We start from the raw sequence: 26,642 nt of genomic DNA on the forward strand, positions 1-26,642 counted from the left end.
GGATGACTGTCCTGGGCTGTGATTGGCTAAGTTACCTCCCTGTGAAAAGCTGAGGAGATGGGGTAGTGTCAGAGGAGAGAGAGAGAAAGGGGGAGAGAGAGAGAGGGAGGAGGGGAAGAGGGAGGTATACTCTTTTCTTTCAGTTTCTCTGCTGACAGGGATTGAGAGAGAGAGGGGGAGGAGGAGAGCTGGGGGGAAAGAGAAAGAGAGAGAGAGGGAGGAGGAGAACTGGGGGGGAGAGAGAGAGTGAAAACACAGTGGCTAAGCAGTCATCAACCGTAGCAGCAGCAGCAGCAGCCCTGCAGGGAAAAACACAGAGATTCCGGTTCCACAGACACACACACACACACACACTCGCCCCTGACTGCGGTGCGCAGTGTACGGTAGCGTTGGTCTGACCTTGCAGAGCACAGACGAAGCCTCGGGGAGCACAGGAGAGAGAACGGGAGCAGGACTATAGGAGGCAGAGAATGGATACGCCACGGTCCATCCAGCATGAGATCACATCTCTCAAAGGTACTCCTCCTCTCCTCCTCTCCTCCTCTCCTCACTCTCTCTCTTATCGGTCTGCTTTGAGGACCGCCTCGTTTTCCCACAATCCCCTGCAGAGGAGTTCCTCATCTTGTGCATCGGGACCAATACATCCATGATCGGGACAGAAAAGAAAAAAAGTTTTGTCCGGAGATTATGTGGCGTTGGCGTCTCTGTTTGTGGAGATAGTGGAGCATGAAGGAAGAATGAGGCTTTTGTGTGAAAGCGTATCTATAGGGGCTTGGTCGGGGGCTGGGGATAGTATGGATACTGGTGTTTGTGCTGTTCCGTGCGTGTGCGTATTGACGTGTGTGTGTGTGTGTGTGTGTGTGTCCTGCTGCTGCATGCGGCACCCTGAATGCGTCTGCGCTGGGGTCTGCAGAGCGCTGCTGCGTCACCGCGGCAACGGCGCAATCCGGTACAACTGCAGCCCCGCCCCCCACGCTAGCGCGGGACATCCCCCGTTATAGCGGTGCAGCAGGACAGGACAGGGACCGGCACCAGCACCACAAAACACACAGGCTGGACCTGTCCAGGTGTGTGACAGCCCTCTGCTTGGCTCCAGAGCTCAGCCCAGTTCATTTGGACTTCAGGCTACAGTTTTTGTCAGCATATAAAGCTCCTCACCTCCTACTGTAGCGTTTGTTTATATCGTAGATACAGACACCGCCCACCTGCCCCCAGCAGCTACATGATCGACTCACTGTGTCGAGTAAAAATGATAAACAGAATCATTTTCTGCTTCCTTTACCCTGGAACGGTGAAACCTGTTCTTGTTATAGCATAGCAGTTACATACACAGTATAAATGACACATTTTGAAAGGACGATGTTACCATAAGCTCTCTCATTCTCAGTTCTCAATATGCTCACTGAATCAAACCAGTTCAGTTGTAACCTTGTGTGATTTGTTGCAAGTCTAGCAATCGATTGGCTGTGTAAGAGCAGAAAATTATCGTGTTGAACATCAAGTACATTGAGTGCTAAAAGTGGACATGTCCAGAGATATATGCTAGCTAATGGGCTGGCCACCTGGAACTGTAGCACACAAGAAATCAATCTGGATTTTGGAATGCATTCAGCCTGTATAGTTTCAGTTAAGAGTACTGATTGCAGTTTGTGATCTGGCATTCACCACAGCCATAAGGGAAGGCAGACTGCCCCAGACTGTTAAATTAATATTCAAAGATGTCTCTTGCCTCTCCTGCTATTACTCTCCTGACAGACTAGGAACAGTGTTTTGGCTGGCATTTTGTTGAAGATATTTTCTTGACCTCAAGAGTAGTTCTAGGTTGATGGATTCTTGTCAATCTTTGAATAAATATTCCAGTGCACCAATGCACATTTAGGTAATTTTAATTGTAAGCTGACATGTATGTATAACCTCCAGAGAACTGGAAACAAATAAACACAGGGTGTGGTCCAGAGACACAAACAGACACCAAACCCCGGAGTGACATCACCAGTCTCTCCCAGACATTTTCTTATCTATTTTATTGCTGCCCATCCGCTCAGAAAGGGGTTCTCTCCTATCCCACAGAACAGGCAGCATTCAACAAAATCACCACTTTTAACAATACATGTCTCTCCTACAATTTCTTGTTGTAAGTAAAGCTTTATTTCTATAACGCCCTTCACTGCACGAGTGCATAGAGTGCTTCACAAGTGGATATAAAAAATACAAATCACAGATATAAAATACAAATACACATATAAAATACATATGTTACAAATATGTTTTATGCTATAAAATACAATTGTTGTAGTAGATATACAGTATAGTAGTGATACAGTGATAGTATTAGTGTCATTTCCAGCGTGATGCTTGTTCCCTTGTTCTTATCTATCTCAAGGGACGCCATTATGTCTGCCTGTCAGTCCAGCATTCAACAGTAGCATTCATTATAAGGGGATACTACCCAGCCAGCCAGACTAGTGAATCTGGCACAGCTACAAAATGAGGCTCCGTTTAAAAACAGCCCTGGTGCCAAAAACTGGATAATTTAAGGCTATTGGGTGGACAAAATGTGGCACAGCTTTTAAATCACTTTGGAGGCAAAGTCATTTGAATGAGACTGGCGAGGGATCTAAAGATGTGGCCTGCCTGGAACTTGGAACTGCTAAGAATGTTTTCCCAAGAGAAGAGGGGACAAAAGGCTCACTCATCCCATTGAGTTCCCAGCTCAGCTCCCGTTTGAGTTACTTAATATGTTTGACACTGCTCGCCAATTTAGTTCATTTGTAAGCATGTCCTCACCATGGAGAGCTCAAAGCCTGATTGTCAGCTATTCTATGGCATTCTGGATGCAGTGTAGGCTCTTTCTAAGTCTTATTGTACCCAGCTGACCTGTCTCTGTTTTGCAGTAGAGGAGAGCATCTTTGATGATGGGCATGGCAGACTGTGCAGTGCAAGTTTGGGAGTGCCAAGCAGAACAGAGTCAGATTGCCCTGAGCTTTGCCCCTCTGCCAGCCCTTGGTCTTGACCTAGATTCTCTTAGCTTAGCACAGGAGCCGTACAAGATCTCTACATTAAGTATTTCTTGGCTTGGGGGAGTAGGAAAGGTATTTGAGGTTTCGAAGATTGAATTGGGCCTATGCCTCAGTGCCTCAGCATGCCATTTCTATCCATGTGATGAGACGCTGCCCGTCTCTATTGAAACAGAGCCAATCTGTTATCCTGCTGACACTCCTGACCTGCCTGACCTTTGACCTTAGCGGGGCCTCTCCATGCTCAACTTTACTGGCCGTTCTGCCTGTATAAACACACCAGTCCTCCACACCAGGATCTCTGTCTAGCCCTTATCGCAGTGTTTCCCCGAACACTGCAGTGTTTTGACTGACACCTTCTGAGGAACGTTTGTTGGTGGAATGAATGTGTTATTCAACAGTCATCAGGAGTACCAGACTACAGCTCAGCTCAAAGAAAGAAAGAAAGAAAGAAAGAAAGAAAGAGAAAGAAAGAAAGAAAGAAAGAAAGAAAGAAAGAAAGAAAGAAAGAAAGAAAGAAAGAAAGAAAGAGAGAGCACATAACAGGGAACAGCTATGGAGTTACAAGAGGACATGGCAAAGAGGGAGTTGTGACCACTCTCTCAACAATCACCTTCTCTACTGTATTTACCTCCCTTATGTACAGCTAGATGAGCAGCATTACAAATAGCAGGTGTCTATGCTGGTGATCCTCTGTTCAGGGATGCTACAGTGTACAGGAGGTTAAATGCAGAGAGGCCCATGCAGCTGACAGAATGCTATCATAAGCCTGTAGGGACATGGGGTCACAGCTGTCTCTGAGCTTCGGTCAACCTCCTCGTCACATTGCCTCAGATAGTAGAGGGAGGAAGTGCTGTCGATGTTGAGGAGGTAACATTACATAATGAGGTAACATTACATAGGCCTAATTGTTTTAAAGCAACTACGAGGCGTTTTTGACTGATTATAAAACCTCATTTAAATATTGATGCCTCTATATTATCTACATTAGCAAATGAAGCCATCAGCAAAAAGATTGGCTGTTTCTATGTATCAATGTAGTTATTCTATAGATATCTTGTCGGCTGGTCGGGTCGTCCAGAAAGGACGAAACAATTAATTTACCTTGTTGCTAATCCTGACAAGTAGCGTCTTTCTTTTGCCATCTTCTTTCCGGTAAAGCACTACCGCTTTTGTCCACAGGTGCCGCTAAAATCAACACAAACTGAAAACTCCTCGTAGTTGCTTTAAAATTAGATTTCAGTGACATCACCTTCCAACAGGTTGTTAGAAGTCTACTTTATATATGATTTGATTTGATCAAGTCATACCTTAAATGACTGAGTACATTTTAGGAATCAAATAGCTCCTGCAGGTCATGTTGTGAGCCACAGCCCTGTTTGTTCCAGCCAGTCATTGTCACACACGCTCTGCTTTAGCCAGCAAATAACTGCTCAGTAGGCTACAGGATTGGATCAGCAGCTTTTCTCCATTGCTGTACTTTTTGGATGTCAGGACTGGCAGCTTTCCCAGTGGAAAACGAGACACGAGGACACGAAAGATCAATAGATTTCTGCTGTCAGAGGCCCAGGCCTACAGGAGGGAGGGGAAGAACACCAACCCAGTGTGTGTGTGTGTGTGTGTGTGTGTGTGTGTGTGTGTGTGTGTGTGTGTTTGTGTGCGTGTGTGCGTGCGTGTTCATGTATGTTCATGATTTCATCACTGTTTAGTCTCAAACCCTAACCCTAACCCTGTCTCAAAGAGGGGCTGTATCATTGAATGTGACATTTACTGCATGGACAGACAGGTTTGCTACTGTACATTTCTGAGACATATAAAGTCATTCCAGTTCCCGGTATGCCTGTGTTTGATCAGTGGGATGGTATACTGGTGCATTCCTCCCTGGTTTGTGTTTGAAGAGATGCCATGGCATGTGCGTAACTTCAGGAGCTGCAGTCTTCACAGGCTTACAGTGGTTTCCCAGGCTACGTGAGACCAAGGCATGGTTAGGATTCCTCTCCTGTTCCAGCGATCTGATCCCACCAGATGAGATCTCTTCAGACGCTCCCCTTTTCTGGAGAGATAGGGTACAGCACACTCGACTGGCCCTATATGGAGGGACTGAATCATATACAGTACTACTGTACGGGCCGGCATTTGTTCCTATGTCCTGCCGAGTCCTGCCATACCTCGCCGCGTTAACAAACACCTGGAACGAACGCTGTTGGTCGACCTCTCATGTTCATAACTTGGTCAAAGGTCAAGGGTGACGTATTAGACCAGTCGTGCACTGTGTTATTTTAACCCTCCAGATTACTAATAGAAAACCTCCTGTGTCTTTTTCAACATTACTGTTGTCACAAGCATTTGCAAAAGATAACCCAATTGTGTCCCAGTCACTGGACCCATGTTAGACAGCACTTTGTATGGCAGCGTGGCTCTGTCCTTGCTCCCCTGTCGTCCAATCACTTCTTTGCTCCCTCCCTGGTCAGTACATCTTTTCTCCTATGGAACCGTAAAGGTTCAAAAGTGAAGAGAAACCTGTGTATAGATGCACTCTCCCCTGAGAAACCAGACGGACTCTCCACTGCCTTTGAAGCATTACGCACTAAATCTGGACTGCCCCAATCTCACTTTTTCAGATTCCTGCAAGTGCGTGGTTTTCTTAGACGTTATACCTTATTAATGACGTTATACCTATTAATACCTGCATGGGAGGAAGCTTCATGAGTGTGCATGACTAAGGACCAGTGGGCTCAATCCCGGGGGGGGGGTTCTGTTTACATCAGACATCATCAGATTTATGTAGTCTTATGCACTTCCACTTTTCCAAGACTGAGCGAGCCCGTTGTTCCGCCGTGCGATGGGTCAGCTCCCCGGCACATAGCGGCAGAGAGGAATCCCTGCTCTAGATATCCCCTCACCTCCACACGGGGGCTGAGTACAGTGTGACCGACAGGAATCTATTTTCAGACCGATGAGCTTGCATCTCGCATGACAGCAGCATGGTGGGAAATAGCAGAACTGCATCATGGACCATGGGCAGGTGGGAATGAGGCTTGCGGAAGATTGATGTGGCGCGGGTGCCATTTCAAGAACTGGTATGACATTTAGGCTTAAGCGGTCAACTACGGCTCTTCTAAAACATGATTGGTACGTCTTGTTGATTTTAGCTTTAGGTTTTTCCCAAAAGAGGATGAGCGGAATTAAAGACTCATTGTCAGTATGAGTTAACGGAGGTGTACAGTATGAGTGTCTCCAGAAAGTGTAGGACCAGTAGTTCTGACGTGTGTTTGTCAGAGCTGTCAGTGAGCCTGCCATTACTATTGGTTAATAATAGATCTGGCTTATGTCCTGGGAGTTAATTATAGCTCCATAACCTATTTAATTTGATAACATAATCCTATCAACCCCATGTCTGATGTAATTGAGGAGAGTAACTGTATCCGTAATACAACGCATCCTCTGCAATCATCCTCCCTTAAAGTCTAATCCTGCAGCCAATTGGGATGTAATTGCTCATTCTTCACTCTGTGTTTTCAGCCAGCGGGGTTGAGAAGGGAATGGAAACCAGGCGACTCTCTCTCAAACACATCATAAGACAGCCTGGCACGATATTGACCAGCTGTGCTCTTCTGAGAATGTTACCTTGAACTACCAGTAGGTGGTGCTGGTGCTAAAGCTAATGCTGGCTGTTGCCTTCTGATAGCTGGCTCAATGTGTTCTACCTAACATAACTTGTCTCAACTAACCAAGGCCTCTTAATTAGCTGGTATAAACAGAGCTGGGGTCCAAGCGTTAGGAAGTAGTCTGTCATTCTCCAGCCACGTTCTTCAAATTATGACCCTTGGCTCCAATTTCCCCAGGTTTATTATTTGTTCATACCTACTCAACTTTTTTAAATGGTTTGCACATTTCATGGGTGCGTCCTCCCATTTCTACTCATAAAACCCCTTTTTTTTATAAACTTGGCACACTTTAAGGCTTAGCGTTCAAAATTTCCCAATAACACATTAGAAGGAGGGGTTCTATATTATTTTTTTCTCTCTGGTTTGGGCTGCAGCTCAATGGCTGTTAAAACAGAGTAGAACCATATGCAGTTGTGTGTCAATACCAGGATGTTTGCTCCTAAAGCTGAGTGTGTTCTTGTTTCTGCTTTCTCTCTAGGTAAGTGGTTGTTCCAGTCCTGCTGGGTGGTTGTGGAACCAGTTTGCCTTTGGCAGAAAATCGCACACCATGAACCTGTCCATCTGATGCTGGAGATGATGGGCACTGCTAATGATTTATCTCAGAGGTTGGGAATGACTCAGCATTTGTGTTTGCAAAATGGATGCATTATTTTGTTCGTTGACATGTACTCATACTTCCTCGTGTTCTAGTTCCCAGTGCTCATTAGTGCAGTGTATCATGCAAATTATTTGGCCTCTCTCTATCTTTTGCCATGATTTGTATCTAGTCAGCATAATGGAATATTTTACATAAGGTAGGGTATTAGACTGTGACCCAACTACTGTACAATGGTATACAGAATCTTGTTTGAACCTGGCCACTAATGATAATAATGATTTGTCAGGCTGTGCTTCTCTGCATTATGATTTCTGATAAGCGGGCTGTCACAGTGTCAGAGAAAACTCTGACACATCAAACAATACATTGGACTCACTCTGCAGCACCCCACAGCTCTCTCTCTCTCTCTCTCTCTCTCTCTCTCTTTCTCTCTCTCACACACTCACTCACTCTTTCTCACTCACTTCTCGATCTTTTTCTCAGCCTAAAATGTAAGCCGTCATCACCACACTGTTAGTGGGAGGGCGGGTTAACCTGTTTCTAGCCTGTATCTGCCATTCAGTGGGTAATGGGGTCAAACCACTGTGGCATATGGTTTGTCCATTGAGTTGTTTCCAAATGGAAACCTCTTTACTTTGACTCTTTCATATAGAAAGAGCAACAACAAGCCCATTGCTAACAGGGAACCAACATGTCTGTCTTAGAAAGGGTTTGTTGGCAAGTAGTGCTGTAAACTATCTGTACAGTTCATACAATGTTCAGAAGTGTACAGTTCATACAGTGTTGTTTTTTTGCTACTGCTTCCACATGAGACGACCCCCCCCCCCCCACACTCCACATTTGCTTTCCATTTTCGCCATGTATCTCTGTCAGTTAAGAGTTATACAAACCTCAGCCGTGGGCAGTTCCCAACTCGGTCTGCGAGTCCCCTAGCAGGAGACAAGGCTGATAATATAAAGCCCTGTGGAGTCTGCCGGTTTGCCAGCCTCCACCAGCGCACGGACCTGAACCCATGGCGGTCAGGGAGGCGCCCAGACGAGGATAAATTGGGCAATTATCCCCCTCGTATGTTCTAGACTTGAGGTCTGGATCATTACAGATATGCAGCAGTTCTCCCATAGGAGTGTGAAGTCCGGGAGCGCTCCGCTAATGCAACGCGGGAACTCGGGGTGTGGGGGGGGGGCAGCGGAGGCCTCGCTGTGAAAGGGCTTTTTTAACGTAAAGCCGACGGCTCTCACACACTGTCAGGGCCGGGTTTATCAGGAGGGCACGCTGTAATAAATGACCCTCACTAATGGCTCGCTGTCCACTTCCAGCAAGAAAGAGGCCACATATCCATTACCATGCTGAGATGGGCGGTCTCTCGGAGGGTGTCGGCCTGGGATAGCTAAACTGTTTGCATATTCATCAAGGCTTAACACCACAGTCCCATCGTGGAGGGTCGTAGCACATCAAGTCTTACGGTAGCTGCGAACTCGCAGAGGAGCTCTTGTTGACGAAACAAGTCCTTTCCTTTGCCTTTAGTTTCGGACCCGCGAGGAGTGATGGCGTCCGGCACAAAGGCCGATTATGTCCGTCTTTAATGAGCCGTGACCAGACCCTACATTCCCAGAGACCCGGGAGAGCAGGCCGGTGGATGTCTGAGGCCCCGGGGCATTCATGGAGCAATAGGCATCGCCACGTTTATGTGTGAACTACGTTCTAACATGAGCAGAGATTAGAGATGCTAACCATTCGCCTTGGTTGGACTCTAGCCAAGTAGCAACCCTACTGGGACTGTACAGTAGACATTCTTCTGAGGAGACACTTCCATTGGCTCCTCTGTGTAGTTGTTAGGTCCGTAGAACAAACACTGCTAGTACTGTTTCACGGCGGTTTTGGGCTCTGGGTAACCTTCAGCTTTTTTTGAAAAATGTGTATTCCCGGTCAGCCACTTGTTTGAGTTGCCTTTGTCTCTGACTTTGGCTTTGCATGTGGACTATGACTGTGTCCAGGAGTGATAGAGAGCAGAGCGCTGCTTATTCCATGTGGCTCAGTCGGTGGTCGGAAAGACCACACGCTATAGACGGCTGGTCCTGGGCAGGCGGTGGTCTTATGACAGCCCTGCATGCAGCGCTGCCTCCTAGTGGTGGAGAAGGGTAGCATGGCTTTATTGGTGCCGTCCAATCATGAAGAGGCGACAGAAGGTTTTCACTGAGGATATGATCTCGGGGCCAAAGAAAGACTTTCTTCTCATAGTCATCATGGAGCCAGTCCCTGACATGAACACTGCCAGCTGGCCAACCCCTCTGGCATATCATATGATTCTACTTTAATTAAAGAGCATGAAATACAGAGACGGTATTTGGGGTTTGCGTGATGAGCTGTTGTGCCAGGCTCAACTGCCAGGAAGAAGTGTCCAGTGTTTATCTCTGTTTCCAGTGACAACAGCACCGTTCCTGGTCGCCGCTTTGGTCAGGCCTCATAATAATTAGTCATAATTCTATTGCTGGTGTGTCGTGTTACCAGGGCAACGGGGCATTCTCAGGTTTTCTCGACCGCGCCCAGCTGTGGCTTTGAATGATGACTCACTGCGTTAGGGGAGAACTGCGCCACACACACATCCACGCACACACACACACACACACACACACACACACACACACACACACACACACACACACACACACCGGATTCTTCTTCTCTCCTAGCCATAGAGTGTTTCCCGTTGCTCTGTTTTGGTTTTCTTGTAATTAGTCTCACTATGCCGATATTATCTGATTTAAAACCTCTCACGGCCTACTGTTTGGCAGCTGTGTTGTGCTGTGCCAGTATGCCCTGTGGGCCCCCCCTGTGAGAAGCTCATTGGGTTTCAGAACTCGGGGCCTGGGACAAGCCTCCATTTGCTGGGACAAGCCTCCATTTGCTGCCTGCCCGGTCCTCCATTTTGACAACGTTTTCGGACAACTTTTCTTCTAATGGCCTTGAGGGGATGTCTACAGTACTTTGAACCAGCAGGAGAGAGAGAGAAGAGAGAGAGAGAGAGAGAGAGAGACAGAAGTTAAGTTAGAATATCATAATCCTATTCTCATGCATTCTCTCTCTCTCTTTTAATCACAGCTTGTAGATGGAATGGAAGAGATAGCATGGTTTTACTTACTGAGTAATTACTTACTGAGATGTGTGGTTTTAGGGTTGTTGGCCGACGGTTTGGGGGGCGTCGCGTGTGTAACATTTTTTCCACTGTTCAGTTCTTAATGTCAAAATTCCGAGTTGGGGTTTACTGACTCTCTATAAAGGGGCGATGGAATGCTGTAAACAAAGGGCGGAATTGACTCTGGGTGAAGTTCAGGGGCATTTGAGTCACCAGCAGAGCTGAATGGATCTATCTACACATGTGTCCTGTTCATTCTCTAGGCCGCGGTCAACTGCTCCATGGCAATGCTCTGGCATCGCTGTACACCATACTGAGACTAATGCTTTGACCTGTAAAATGCACTTGCCACAATGTCTTTTCAAATGTATATAAAAAAAAAAAAAGTACACTGTGCTGCTTTCATCTTGGCCAGGTCTCTCTTGAAATATATTTTTTAATCTAAATGAGACTAACATGGTTAAATAAAATAAAGTATACAGTACCATGTTGGGTCTAGAGGGTTGACAGGAAACTGGTAGACTGGTTCAGGTATTGACTTTACATGAGATATTATGAAGACAAAAGGCCCATTTTGCTCTAGTTATGTTTAAATTGGATCCAGGAAAAGTGAAATGTATTCTCAGGCTTCAGCTCTACAGTTTTAGATAGGTGTTGATTCACTAACTGTTGATAAATCAACCAATGGCCTGTTTGAATGAAAAATAGCATTGATTGTTACATCTTCACACTTTCGGCCTCTAAATCAGAATCCCTACACTGTAACTTCACTTAGCATTCTCTACATTGGATTAAAAGATTCCAGGATTCCTGACAGGTTCTGAAAGGACTGACACTGCAGCCTTTATCGTTATCAGCTTTATTAAGAGTCCTTCAATGTAGCAGTTAGTAACTGGAGTTGCCAGAGCGGAACTAATGCCAGCTGAACACAGCTTGTGGCGCTTAACTCTGACATACTGCTCCCCACGGACACAAACGCCTGGTCCTTATTCACCAGCGCCTCCGATGGGCTCTGCCTCCATGTTGTTTACGCTGGCAAGAAAGTCTAAACATGATTTTCATTAAGCAGAGATGCTGGAAGGGCTTCTATGTATAAATCAGTTGAATGGTGACGGTTACATAAACAGCGGTTGAAGCCAGATGTTCTCATGTGGACAACCTGTTTCTCACTGATTAGGAAGTATCTCCGTGTTCAGTTCCTCTGCTGTGCTAGGCCTCAGCGTTGCCGTTCTGTCCCCACTAGTGAGCTGCAGAGGGCAGGTGTGAGTCGCCGCATGCTCCCCCCCTGCTCGCCAGGATTTGGGAAGAAATGGTAAAACAAACCGTTCTCCGTTGCTTCTCTCAGCGTTTTCCAGCCCTGCAGCCTATTCTTAGCTCTGCCGCTGGCCGCCATGGCGTTCCTCAGCTCTATATTTCTTTCCACTCGTCCCCAGACAAGGCTTGTGCGATGGTTGACTCATGTGGCGTAGAACACAGGCACAGTTGTCCTAGTTTTGCAGGGAAAGTGATGGTGTTATGGCTTTTCCATTGGCAGAGTTAGGAAGCTTTTTGTGACCACTGAGGGAACAGAATTGAGGCTTTGGAATATGGACTTTCTCAGACTTGTCATTACTCAGTTATGCATTTGACCTTTGGTTTGTCAACTTGTTGATTTGTTATGGAGTGCTAGTCAATAATACGCATTTGCCATTGTAAACTGAGAGGTTCATTTTGAAAAGCATCACGCCCACTAAGCACTGCCCTTTTCTGGCTCACACAATGTAAAAAACAGTTTTTTTTGTCCAGAGAAGTTAATAAGAGGAGTGACATTTTGGAGTTGGCACTGGCGTCTAGCTCTTAATATCCTAAAAGTTAAGTGTGTGCATGTGTGTGTGTGTGTGTGTGTGTGTTTGTGTGAGAGAGAGAGAGTGCGCGTGCGTGCGTGTGTGTGTTGAAGATAAATTCTTGACCTCAAGATGTCCCTCTAGGTTTGATGGGTGAGAGTCTAGTTTAAAATGTTTCGGAGACCAATGCTCTTTTGAGTGATATGCAAGCTTGCAGGAGTTCAATCCCCAGAGATTTGGAGGATCACAATACAAAGAACATTTACAACAGCATCCCTTAGAAACTAGTCTTATCACACATTTCTTGGCACACCGCCTCTCTGCTCATTATTTCGGCTTATCTATGCACCTTCATTTTTGCACTTTTAACAGTTTCTCAGGCACACTGGCCTCTATCAATTCCTTACAGCAAAAACACAATTGTTACAGATACTGTACATGGCAGCCCCTATCTTCTTTGGTGGGTTTGTCAGTGTCTCAGAACTTAATATTTTTGTTGCGTTTCAGCGGGACTGTAGTTTTCCCCTCAGGCCAGGGTTGTTCTGACTTCAGACTGCATGGCATGCCATCTTGGCACAAACCTGCTGGACCGCTCATTAGTCTGTCAGATACCATCTTCCCCTTCAGTGAACACTCTCAAACTGCCGGTAGCTCTCGACTTTGCCAACAACATCAATGCAGGATTTGCCAACTTTCTATTTGAGCGTATTATTAAAACACTTGCACGACATGTTATGAATTGTGAAAAGTGAAGACTGTGCTGTACATATTCCTGCCATTCTGACTCTCTTCGAGCTGGATTTTTTTTTGCATTTTGTTTCTTGCACTTTGTCTTGATGCTTTTAATGTCTCATGTAAAGCACTTTGAATTGCCTTGTTGCTGAAAAGTGATATATAAAGAAACGTGCCTTGCCTTGCCTTGGACTGCAGTGTCTGCACCACCCAAGTAATGTTAGAGCTTATCACCACCCATGCATTCAAGAGTAATGCTGATGTACTGAGTGATGGTCTCTTAGTTGAGGCTTTGTCATGGTAGTGTGCATGTGTACATGAGAGAGTTGAGGGAGGCTCTTATGAAATCGTATGCATTCCATATGGTTAGGTTATTACCTACACACATGTAACACTAGCAGCTAACACTTGGATGTACCTGGCATCAATCCTGTAGATATGGATCACAGAGTGGGCCGGCAGAAGGCCATGCAAAGGAGGCCAGACGTCTGTAAATGAGTCTGTTCTCTCCTCACATACTAAATCAAGCTGTACGGTTGCACGTGAGCAGTGAGCTACACCTGGGTGAAATGTTCCAGTGTACTTTCTCTATCTCTCATTCTTTTTCTATCTCACTTATCCCCCCTCTCTCTCCCTCTCTCTCTTTGCTCTTATGCCAGAGAGGGAGATACACTACTGCTCTGTCGGTGTTTTCACTCTAGGGCAACAACTGGAGCCAAGGGTCCCAGCCACACCTTGCAATTCTACTGGGGAGTTGTTGACTGTCAGTAAAGAATTCCAGACATGCCCATTGCTGAGGGCGAAAAAGATCAGGTTACAATTTGTAAGGAGTCACATAATGTCCTTTTTTACAATTTCCATATGAAACCTTAAGCTGCACTCACTGGAATTGCAGTCAACTTATAGCTGTGTATTGGGCAAACCGATGCTGATACCCCCTCTTTGCTTTCAATACTTTACTTGAGAGGATCCTGTGCTTGCACATGTATCTGCCCCCAGCTGCAGTTGAAAGAAAACTCTACAGAGCTATCATTATCAAGCTCTCATCGTCAGTCTACAGCTACTTGTTTTCAAAATGTACCCAAGAAGCATTGTTAATGTCTGGTTCATTTCAATCCCATTTTGGTTCATACCAAGTATTATTAGACTGTGTCTGGACTGCAGACCACGCAACCCCAGGCCAGTTTCCACTGCATTGTTGATGTTTCCCCTCAGCCGGCTGGTCCAGCAGGGTGTTCTGCATTTGCCTTCCCCCCAGAGTGCATATACTGTAAGTAAAGCATGCTCACAGAATCTCACAGAATGCTGTTTGCAGAGACATGCAGAGATCTGTGCAACATGGCCACAGCCCTGTAGCTGGTACAGTAGCATTGTGCATGTGCACTAAACGATAGTGCAGGTTGTACTATGTTGTCCAATAGCAGTAGTAGTAGTAGTAGTAGTAGTAGTAGTGACCTGTGGCCTGATTAGTATACTATATCATGTCATGAAGTGCAAAGGTATTTTCAGTGACCTTTGCACTCCAGGAAGTGAAGAGTTTTCATACTGAGGTATTCCGAGTGACCTTTCATCAACCCCCTCACTCTTATTTCTGGTTCAGGTCAGCATGCTTTGCTTACGTTGCTTTTTAAAACCCTGCTCGAGACATGGTCAGTTTTCTCAGCACAGGCTCATCATGAATGGGGGCTTCTTCTCTGCTACTCTTTGAGCCTGTGCCAAGTGCTCCTCCTCCCCACTGACAGGGCTATTTTGAGGGGTATCAAGCATGTCAAAATTACTCATAGGAATAACGCTAAAGACTGTAACCAGATTGACTCACCACTCGGAGTATATGACCTAAAAGGTAGTTATCAAGAGTCTCTCGCCTACTCTCAGCTATGAGTAGGGGTTAGTTTTCTGAGTTGATCTCAGCATGTTTTTACGACATGAAAAGAGGCTATATGTGAAAGTGTGAAGACGTTTTGTATGTAGTTTTTCGGTGTCCAGTATTGAGAGAAACTTCCTGTCACCAGTAGGTGGCGCTCTAAGCGGACTCAATACCGACGCATAGATGTGTTCAGGACGCAACCTTCATCAAGTGTGAGCAATTTGGGGTAAATTGGATAATGTATGTAGGAGTTATGAGGACTTCCTGTAAGCAGTAGGTGGCGCTATAAGTATGACTCAATGCTGATGCACAGATGTGTTCAGGATGCGACCTTCATCAAGCGTGAGCAATTTGGTGTGAATCGGATAATGTATGTAGGAGTTATGAGGACTTCCTGTAAGCAGTAGGTGGCGCTATAAGTATGATTCAATGCTGACTCACAGATGTGTTCAGGATGCGACCTTCATCAACCCTGAGCAATTTGGAGTAAATGGGATAACGTATGTAGGAGTTATGAGGACTTCCTGTTTCACCAGTAGGTGGCGCTGTAGGTATGACGCAATACTGACTTACAGATGTGTTCAAGATGCGACCTTCATCAAGCATGAGCAATTTGGAGTAAACCGGATAACGTATGTAGGAGTTATGAGTACTTCCTGCTTCACCAGTAGGTGGCGCTGTAAGTGCGACTCAATACCGACGCATAGATGTGTTCAGTATGCGACCTTCATGAAGTGTCAGCAATTTGGTGCAAATTGGATAATGTATGTAGGAGTTATGAGGACTTCCTGTTTTATGGCGAAATGTCAGAATTTGGCGGGGCGCCACGGCAAGGGTGTTTGGTGAAAACTCAATTTTTTATAACTTTTGATCACAAAGATCTTAAGATGAAGCTGACCAAATATGAAGTTGATCGGATGAAATCTGTAAGAGGAGTTTGTTAAGGTACGAGGCATGGAAAAGGTAAAAACAAGGAAAAAATGGCACATTAAGAGCAAAATGGCTGACTTCCTGTTGCATGTTGGGTATAGCTCCAATAGACAATTTAGTGTGCCTCGATGAACTACATATGCCCACCGAATTCCGTTCGCCTACATCAAACTGAAAGGTGGGGCTCGCCATTTAAAATTTTCCAGGGGGTGCTCTTGAGCCAATTTGCCACGCCCATTTCCGTCACCCATGAAATATCACAATTTTTCACCGGGACTGACTGAAGTTTCATGCGTTTTCATCTATGTTTAGGCCGCCAAAAAGGCATTTGTTTCGGGAGAAGAAGAAGGTAGAAGAAGGTACTGTAGGAGAATAATGATCCTTACAATTTCAATAGGGCCTTGCACTGCCAGTGCTCGGACCCTAAATATGATCATAAAAGTTGTGGGCAATTTTAGAATTGGCTATTAAGCCAATTGCGCTTGTACTGAACGAAAAGTGCTAATAATGTTCCTGACTTTAGGAGCTATCGCTGAAACATTTTGTAAATTACGCCTACTTTGAGAACTAACTTTTAAAATTAGGAGTGAAACACTCACTTTTCTTAGGACTCGCTCTTAAAGGTGGGGTAGGTAGTTTTACGTCAACAAGGCCTCTGATTGGTCATCTTTTTCAAAAGAACCCGCCCCTCCCTCCTGTCAATCATGATGTAGTCCCTCCCTCCAAACATGACTGGTAGGTGTGGCGAGATAGAGATGATTGGTCAATACATTTGGGCGCAGTGCATTCTTTGAATCCAAAATACAGAGGCAGCGGTAAACACAGAGATCCAAGTTTATTTTCAGAGCACTTCTGTTACTGATAGCTGAAAGGATATTATGCCAATTTTACCAAATAAAGCCAAAAGCAAACTACCTATCCCACCTTTATTTTGGCGATTCAACCTTTAGGCTTAAGAGGTTTTGGGCCCTTGACCAGTATAAGCTAGCTTGCATTAGTGAGATCATGAGAAGAGAGCACTAGGAAATAATCTTATCATGATCTATTTTAACATGTGCTTTTTCAGTAGATATTGCATGTTGTTGGGCTGTTAGGGAAGCATGTAGTTGCTGTGGGAGGAATTACTCCAGACCTGTTCCAAGTATATTTATAGTTATGTGTAATGGTTACTAGCCATGTCAGATCTGCCTAGCTTCTATAGGCAGGCAGTGGCGACAGGATGGTCCAACTTGACTACCGACGTAGTCAAGGAGAGAATCATGAAAACAGGTTGCTTAACGTTCTTTGTTTACAAGCATCGCATGTAATCCTTCCCCTGGCCGGTGTGCCCCTGCGGTTGGCATAGTGATGCAGATCCCTGCCAATTATCAGTGGCCTGTTTGGAGAGACAGGAAAGTGGCCAGAGGAATGGTGTGATGGAAGGCTTCGGCACTGGCCTGTGAAATCTGGGTAGTGTAGTTTGTATAGTGAGAATGAAGTGGTGAATGGTGAGGCACGTTATTCTTAGGTGACATGTTACAGTTACGTCATACAATAGTCTTGAATGGTGAAGTAGGGCTAGTTGTGTGGTGCTACTGTAATTCAATATCCGGCTATGTCTGTGGCTACTGTACAAGATTGAAGATTTATATATTTGTCACATGTAATGTACAGTACGTGTACAGTTACAGTGAAATGTTGCTGCTGGCTCCAAGATTATGCTCAATACAAAAAAAAAACTCATACTTACAAATTACACAATACTGTGAGTACCAAAAGATACTGTAGGAGTAATATAAGATAGATACTGGTATGGATAGATTATGTATGCTATATATAAATATGAATAAATACATACATACATGTACAGTATGTGAGCAAGAAGGATATCATAGGGGTCGAGGGATAGCTTACCGGCTTACTGTACAGGCGAGTGCTCCTCCCAGTCTGCCAAGTTCCCTGGGGAATAGTGATAAAGTGTACAGATACATTAGAGGGGCGGTGCCCTACTATATACAGTAAAATCATGTCCCAGCGATGATATGTACTGTAGTTCCGTTCAAACCAGCCCGTTTCTCTGATCTTATCAGAATCTGACAAATTTTGTGGCTCTGTTCAGACCGGTTCAATAGGCATCTTCAGACCCGGCATGCACAGACACACAGACAGACAGACATGCAAGCACACACACACACACACACACACACACACACACACACACACACACACACACACACACACACACACACATAACACTATGATTAAGATAAGCCCATGCCAGTGGCTGCTGACTAAGGGAAAGAGAGGGTCTTGTTGTTCGGCATGGTAATAAATAAATAAATATATATATATAATATGGTGAAGTGAAAGCATCCTTTTTTTCAGTTTCCAATTGTCTCATCATTTGTACAGTAGGTTTCGTTCAACGTCTTCTTATAGGGCTACCAAAAGTGCACTGAAACATACTTAGAACACCGTTTAGTCATGTAAGAAAGTTAAAAAATCTAAAGAAAGCTTTGTGGAGGTGACTATTAAGTTAGTAAAATAATTGTTTGTGAGTTAGAAGTTCTGTGTGGAATTCAGTACCGTGGTGCAAGAACCAATAAGAATCCCCCTCCTTCAAGTGCTGTGTGGGACACGCTGTTCCTCTGCTCTACTCACATGTGCACATGCACACATACATGTGCATGTTGGACTGTATGTGCAACATGGTTGCTCAGGTCTGTGAATAAGTGACTGGAGTTTCGGACATGGGGCGTTCTCTCCCTATATTTGAACTGCATAATCAAAGACGAGGCAAAGTCCCCCAAAATATGGGTGAGAAGTCGAAAAGATCAAACTCACTACAGCTGACGACGTGTTACTAGGTGTGAGATCAGTATCAGTTAGTGAGAGAAACGTTAAGCTGTGGGTCTTGCAGAGTGTGTGAATGTGTGCTGCTGCTGTTGCCGCAAGCCAGGGTGTCTCCTATATGTGCTTTGTTCATGGGTTGGAGCCCTGCCCACTCAGCCTCTCTGCGCTCAGAGCTGCTGGAGGGGGTGTGTCAGGGCCTTGAGGGGGGTGTCCCCCTTCAGGCACACAGTGTACGAACACATGTGCTCTAACGCCGAGGAGGTGTGTCCCTTCTGCCTCTCTTGCTAGCTCGCCTGCCTGGCTTCCTTCCTTTTGCTTTCCCTGCGTCCCGTGTGCTTGCACATCCCCTTCGCTTCTCCCCCATTCTTCCCTCTCGTCCAGGCTGTTTCTCCCCCGATCAGAGAGAAGGTAGGAGGGGTTGTGGGCTTGCTTTGCTCCACGCTGACTAAGACACTTTGCTAGTTCAGTACCTTCTTACTTCTAAGGGAAACTCATTGAGAGGGAAACATTTCCTGTTTTGTAGGGGGGCTGTTTTGTATGCTCTGGAAATGCATTGATTTCCCAATACAATTATAGAAAAAAGATTACTGTCAGGAGGAAACATTGTTACATTTTGTACATTTTTAAGTGTTTATAATTGAGAGATTTTGGCAGCTGGTCCTGCCTTGTATTTCTGAAGGTACAGCATTCAGGTTGATCTGCCCATTTTTTCCCAAGTTGATTAGGCAATAGAAGAAAAGCCAAGAATTCAAAATGGTGGCTGGGATGGTAATGCCCTTAGTGGACCTGAGGGCCATCTACGAGCTCCTCTTCCGGGATGGCGTAATGGTGACCAAGAAGGACAAGCGTCCCCAGTGCATGCACCCCGAGATCCAGGGGGTCTCCAATCTGAAAGTGATCCGGGCCATGGGGTCCCTTAAATCCAGGGGCTTCGTTCGGGAGACCTTTGCGTGGAAACATGCCTACTATTACCTCACGAACGATGGCATTGTTTACCTGCGTGACTACCTGCGTCTGCCCCCCGAGATCGTGCCTTCCTCCCTGCAGCGCATCCGCCGCCCTGCATCCACCCTGGACGTGATGCGCCGGGCCGCTCAGGTCCAGACCGTGGAGGGCCCCACCTCCTACGTTCCCAAGCCCTGGGCCGGTGGAGAGAGTCAGGAAGGCATGATGGACCGCCAGGGCTACCGCCACAAGAGAGGGCCCGGCAACGAGGAGGAGGCCCCATCTGATAAGCCCCCCATGAGATTCAGAGGCTCCTACGAGCCCAGAGGCCCGGCCGGGGAGCCCGGGGTCCAGACGCAGACCTTCTTCAGGAGAGGGCAGGGCTTCCGCAGAGGAGAGGAGCGTGGGGCGGTGGAGGAGCAGGGCCAGAGGAGAGGAGGCTTCAGGACCTCCTACCTCCCACCTGAGAGCAGGGCGGTCAGGGCCCCGGCCCCAGCCAGAGAGGTCAAACCCACCCCTGAGGTCCCTGTTGCTGCTCCTGTTGAGCCAGAGATCCCCCAGGAGGTGTCTGTTGCTGTGCCTGTTGCTGTGGAGGTTGTTGAGCCAGCATTCGTCCCAGCAGAGGAGCCTGAGCCTGTGGCAGAGGCCCCAGCCCCTGTGGTGGAAGATGTTGTAGAGGAGGTAGAGGAGTTGGTGGAGGAGGCGAAGGAGGAGGTTGAGGCAGCTGAGGAGTTTGAGGAGGTCGCAGCGGAGCCACCGATGCCTGTTGTGGAGGCTGAGCCGTTGGTGGAGGAGGTAGAGGAGGCCATCGCTGAGGAACCTGTGGAGGAGACCCCAGTTGTGCTGGAAGAAGAGGAGTCAGAGCCTGTTATTGAGCAGGCCCCGGAGCCTGCTGAAGTGATTGAAGAAGAAGAGGTCATTGAGGCTGCCCATATTGAAGAGATAGAGGAAGAGCCCCAACCAGCTGCTGCTGCACCTGAGGAGCCTGTTGAACAGGAGGAAGATATGATGGTTATTGAAGATGCCCACGTCAAGGAGGCCTCCGTTGAAGACCTCCCACAGGAGGCTGAGATCGAGATTCTCAAAGAACCCGGAGAACCTTTGGAGGAACTCGTGGAGGAACCTGCTGCTGAGGAACCTGAACCAATCACGCCTGCCGTTGCCATAGGAGCTGAGAGTACACCGGTCACAATCTCAGAAGCCATAGAGGTTGAAACCTCAATCCCCATGACCAAAGCTGAAACCCCTGAGCCCGATTCTGACATTGACTTACCTACTCCTCCACCTCCAGTCACAGAAGACATCACAGGCCTCTCAGAGAACCACATGGAGACAGAAGTGCAGTACATCACCCACCAGATGCCCACCACGCTCGACCTTACACCAGAGGCGTCATACCAAGTGACCCAAGAAGTAGTCACGGTGATGGAGGAAGCAGACGAGACCCAGTTCGTCTCCCAGTCTCACAGCATCATGACCACCTCCGTGGCCGTGTCCGACGTGGTCTCAGAGTTTGCACTTGAGCATAGGCAGACCGCCGGCCTCGAGTCTGACTTTGCTGTGCCCGCTGTCCCCTCTGAGTGCCCAATCGCTGCCCTGAAGAGCTCCTTGCCTCAGGGAGACTGGGGGTTCCTCACAGAGGACCCAGAGGAGGAGCAGGAGGTGAAGAAGGTCTGGCCTGACTCCATAGAAGGTTTGAGCTCATTCTAGTCTCTCCTCCCTCATTCTTCCTCTGTCTTATTTTCATGCACTGGTGACATCACGGGTGTTGCTATGGGTACTGTTAGTGTTTGTGGACCATGGGAGGGTAATAAGCAGTAAATGTGTTCCTGTAACGTTACAAGTAATGGTCTTGTCATTCTCCATGTGGGAAAACAATAACCAGACTGTCAATTATATGTAATTTGTAGAATGCATGATACCCTATTCTGACATTGCTTGCTTGTGGCTTGCTTGCATGGCACATCACTAGATGTATAGATATCTAGATATTCAGTATTAATTTGTACTGTATACTGTATCTTATTTAATGTGTCTGACATTTTGCATGTGATTGAATTGTCTTTTATGTACTTTGTTTCCCATAGTTAACACTCAGTGTTATTTATTGTGTGAAATTATGTGCCATTTTACAGAGGACTGCCAAAATGCTGGAAATATTTACATCCAATACACATTCTTTGTTAAACCATACATGACTCACTAAACATGAAAGAGATTTTACATCATTACTTCAAAAAGTAAAATCACATCTTATAAAAACGACTGTTCTGTACTTAGGGATCCTGCAATTGATTTAGCCAACAATGCAGCTTTTTGTGATGTTTTGTTGCTAGTCATGTTCAAATAAGGAATGGAGCAGCAGTGTGAGTTGAGTTGAGCCTGGCTGTGCTATACCGTGTGTGCCGGGGGCCCCTCGCTCCCCTGCTCTTTGGCCTGGCCAGCAATGTTTTAAGCCTGCTCCTTGATTTATACAGTATACTGTATGCTGCAAATGTTTACAAAGGCATACTTTCTCAGTGCTGCTATCCCCCTCCACCCCCCTGTGAGGAGTAGTGAAGGAATGAAAGGGAAAACTATGAAGCACTTCTTATGTAACTATGGATCCTAGATCACACCTTGCAGCAGAGCTGCTATGGCAGTGTTTTTTCATTTTGTGGTCAGAGCAAAAATTAGCGTAGATGCCTATGTGCTCTGTACTGTGTTGGGATTCGTAATGCGACACTCATGTTCACTTGAATCGAGCCACCGTTCTTGGACCTCATGTTTGTATAGGGTTACATGGGAGCACGTTGTGGATTCCTTTTAGTCAGAAACTGGGCAATACTTACCATAACATGTTATACCTGGTTCATAGAAGTTGCATGCTTAGCTCATGCACTGGAGATACAGTACTATCAGTTTAGATTACAGAGAGCTCAGGCCTACTGTACTAAATGTGGTGTATGCATATTTGCATTCTCTATGCAGTGCTTAACTCTTTTGAATACAAGAAATGTCTTGTCAGCACAGTATGTTGTACATTAGCGTTTTCACCAATAGAGCCCATCAGAGACTTTGAGTAAATGTTATGTATTGTCCTGTGATATTACAGCATGGCACAAATGGGAACATTTTCCCTACTTCCTGGAATGAGAAGCCAATAGAAACTTTTCTCTCCACTCCCCCAAAGGGTGAGGATATCTGGGGAGAGAAGGACTACTCTTAACCCCCCCCCATTGCATTTTGGACCTACTTTACTCCAGGTTATGTTGATATAATGCAATAATGACAGACTAAAAATCCTCAATTTAACACAGAGCTGCTTGAGTATACTGTATGAACTTCATATGGTAATATATGTAACAAAGACCCCTAATCTATTTGACTTTTAAAGTATTTGATATTTAGGAGTTATTAAATCAATTAAGCAATTAAAACGGCCTTCTAAGAAAACTCTTTCTAAGCAACTGCATCCATATGGTTCCAGTACATACAGTTCCCAGATGCAGACACTCCCCCAGGTTCCAAGTCCTGCAGAACTTTGAATGGGACCTCTGCTGCTGCCATCTGCTGGAGCAACAACTCTACTATCTGTAGTGGTTATCGGTCGTAAGGAACAAACTCAACTTTATTATCTGTAACGCTAGTGTATATGGGTCTTAAGGAACAAATTCAATTCAAACTGACTAATTTACTTATTGTTACAGTTTACTTACTGTACAACTTACTTACTGGTTATTGGATATTCTATATAAGAAAAATAATACAGTATAATGGACTGAGTTTTAGATTTAGAACAGTCAACTATAACTACTCTGTTTTATTCTCACCAATCACCATGGCTACTAGTGTGTGTGTGTGTGTGTGTGTGTGTGTGTGTGTGTGTGTGTGTGTGTGTGTGTGTGTGTGTGTGTGTGTGTGTGTGTGTGTGCGTGCGTGTGTGTGTTACTACTATTCAACCACACGGTTCTAGACCCTTCTTCCCCGCACTGCCTGAGAACTCTTCTCATCTCTGGCGGATGTACAGCTGGGTACAGTATGACTAAGCAGAGATTGGGAAATGTGAGTCCAATTAAATTACACTCCAGCTTTTTCCTCCCAGAGTGGGGCGAGGGCAGGCTCAGCTCCTGCATGGAGGCCAGATGAGAACGCATGGCAGGGTTCTCCCTGCCTCTACCCTGGCTGTTATATTAAAAGCCCAACAGTTGAGAAGAAACTCTAACTGAGGAACAGCAGCAGTCAGCTGTTTTATTGTACTATTATATGCTAAGTTATTTAGATGCTATCATGGAGATTAATGATGGTAGAAACGTCATGGAACATTTGATTCAAAAGGGCCAAGGTAGGAGATGTTTACTATTGGTACAGTTCTGTATTCTTACCAAGAGGTGTCAGTATAGAAATACTTTGCTGTGAGTATGTGGCTGTGTAGATGCTGAGATGGGTTGGTCATTGCTGCACATCACAACAGTAGGAGTATTTCCAACTGGGCGATAGAGTTGAACCAATATGGTTCACATTAAACTAGATTTAATCGATTTTAAACATTTTACAAACTTCAAGTTTTAATAACTGGAAGTACTCATAATTGTATTTTTCATCAACAATACATGCTCACCATTCATCGCCATTTGTGGTAACTTGACACAGAGACCATTTTGAAAGTGCAGGAGACTTGCAGGCACACACCGAGTCTGGCTCTTACTGGGATCATGTTCCCCAGTTGTAAATCCAGGGGGTGTGGGGCAGGGAAAGCCCTCTGACTGGCTGCTCCCTTGCCTGTCTCTTCCAATGGGACTCAGCTCCCCTACACAGGATTGATGTGGTAATGGCTACTGTAGCTGCCACACTGTTGTGTAACGGGTACCAGTCTTGAACGGACTCAGACCTACAATGTAAGGCTGTATAAATAGCTTGTACCCCAACACATGTTGCCCTAAATAGACACACAAATGGAAGTAGAGCTGTTAATCCTACTGCTAACTCATGGGGGGGCTAGTAGTTACTTATACTTGTAGTAATTGTGTTTCTTTCTTTTATTTGGTTAATCAATGAAGTGCAAACAAAGTTAACAGAACAGTGACTAGAACATAAATTATATACAGTATCTGATTCATGTTTATTATGATGATGATGAGCTGTGACCTGCAGCAGGTAAACATTAGTAGGTACATTGCACTGTATATTGTTCTGTTTCTCCTGGCTCCAACAGAGAGTCCTTTGTTTGGGTAGCTGGTGGGCAAAACCATGCTTTCCGTTCTTTGTCTCCATCCTGTGAGAAGGTTAATGTATCCTTTGGTGTTTATATAGTCCAACACATGGACCCCATCCAGAAGCATCTGCCACACGAGGGAGGCCGTTTCCATTGTGGAAAGCCAAGAATCAAACTTGTGGGTTTCTAGCTTTTCGTTTTTCCACCCACAGCCTTCTCTCCACACATTTTTTTTGATTGCTCTCAACACGCCCCTCTGGTTTTGATCAGCATGCAATATCTTGAGGTCAGATGTGTGACTTTGCAGCTGCTATGAGTATTGTGACTAAAAGGCTGGAAACGCTGGGTAAAGATGGACCTGTGCTGCTGTCTGTGTGTGGCTCGACCCGACGGTAGGCACGCTTTGTTGGGTACATTCATTTGGGGTTTGTAGCAAAAGTCTGGACAATGCATTGGAGGGTTAAAGTTAAATAATATTATGCTTGCTATCTTAGACCTCAGCCACAGCCTGTAGAGCCGAGACTCCACCTTTATGGGAGTGGTGAAATGACCTCACAGATGTCGTGCCAGTTTTAATCTCTGTGGCTGCTGTTTACTATAATCACCTCTCTGATCTTTGCAGTGTTCTGGGCCCAAGCGAGTTGGGTGACATTTTACAGGCCGTCAGAAAACCAAAGAGAGTTAAAAAGGAGGGTGATATGAGATGAGGGGCTGTCGACAAGGCTCTTTGCAGCCTGACTACTTAATCCACTTTGACTTGATTTGACTACTTAATCCAAAATTCAGCCTGCCTCGATCCTCCACAGATCTAAAGTGGTCACAGGTGGTGCAGTAGGTTGATACGTGTATCTGTATCTGCGTCCCTACCAGTTACTGGGGAACCATGGAGGAGGCGGTAGTTACTGTCAGTGGACGCACATTTCAGTCACGCCGTACTTAGACGTAGAGTAACAGTATATGATTAGCAGCCGCTCCAGATTCTCTGCCCCATATATAACTGTCATTGACGGTGACTGTGCCGTCGGTGCTCAGGGGCCGGTTCCTTGAGGTCTATTTTGGCCCCCTTCCGGGACGCGGCGAATGGCATTGCTCTGCCACCTCTACGGGCTTGACACGGGTTTGGGTGTTGGGTTACAGAGTGACATTTAAAGGGGTAATTGACACTCTTTCTGTGCCTCTTCACCTAAAGCTCTCCACACTGTTTTGCCAATTGAAGTATCTAGAAGCTATACTATTTTGCCGGCAAAGGGAGGCTTTTGATCTGAATTTGATGTGTGCATTCAGGTTGATTTGGTGTGTGTGTGTGGGGGGGGAGGGGGGGGCATGAACCATGGTTTGTTTGATGAAAGTAGATACTCTCCAATGTCAAGGACTTTTTCCTTGGTGCTGGTCTTTGGGCATCGCTTTGATGGACCTGTGAAATAAACCCCTCTGTAGAACAAAAACAAAGACATTTTGTGGGATGTGCCCTAGGCTATAGGCTAGAGGAATTCATTGGTGGCCATGAGGATTTCACAGAATGACAATTTTAATTACAACTGATAATTAGATATCCCTCCCTTGCTGGGCTGGGCTCCTCTGAAGATCATATCTCACCTCCAGGCTTGTAAGCAGGATTTTAATGACAGGGACTGTCCAGAGGTGAATGGAGTGTCTGTACTGATTTAGTGACAAAGGTGGTTAATGTTTTCAAGGTTTTTTAATAGTTGGTAGTCAAATAACACATGCTTTTGGAGGGACTAGGCATGAGTAGGTCTAACGTGTCCAGACATGAGAAAACAATTAACAATCATAGCGTAGTTATGTCAATGACAACCAATGCTATAAAGTACGCCGTAAGTTAAATTGGAAGCATACGGCAAAGAATAGTATAAACATTTGCAGAGAAAGAGGGTTGTGCTTG

General features: G+C 45.7%; 1 protein-coding gene across 1 annotated transcript in view; it reads left to right on the forward strand.

Annotated features, from left to right (window-relative positions):
* Positions 1 to 470: 470 nt before the first annotated feature.
* The window catches only part of pleca (plectin a), a gene marked incomplete at its 5' end in the record, with an annotated part of 72,853 nt that continues 46,681 nt past the window's right edge, over positions 471 to 26,642 (forward strand). Inside the window, one exon of the mRNA XM_084455399.1 lies at positions 471 to 516. Coding sequence (XP_084311525.1) covers positions 471 to 516 — 46 coding nt within the window. The remainder of the gene's footprint in view (positions 517 to 26,642) is intronic.

The sequence above is a fragment of the Borostomias antarcticus genome (assembly GCF_949987555.1).
Source record: "Borostomias antarcticus genome assembly, chromosome: 21".
Taxonomy (NCBI): domain Eukaryota; kingdom Metazoa; phylum Chordata; class Actinopteri; order Stomiiformes; family Stomiidae; genus Borostomias; species Borostomias antarcticus.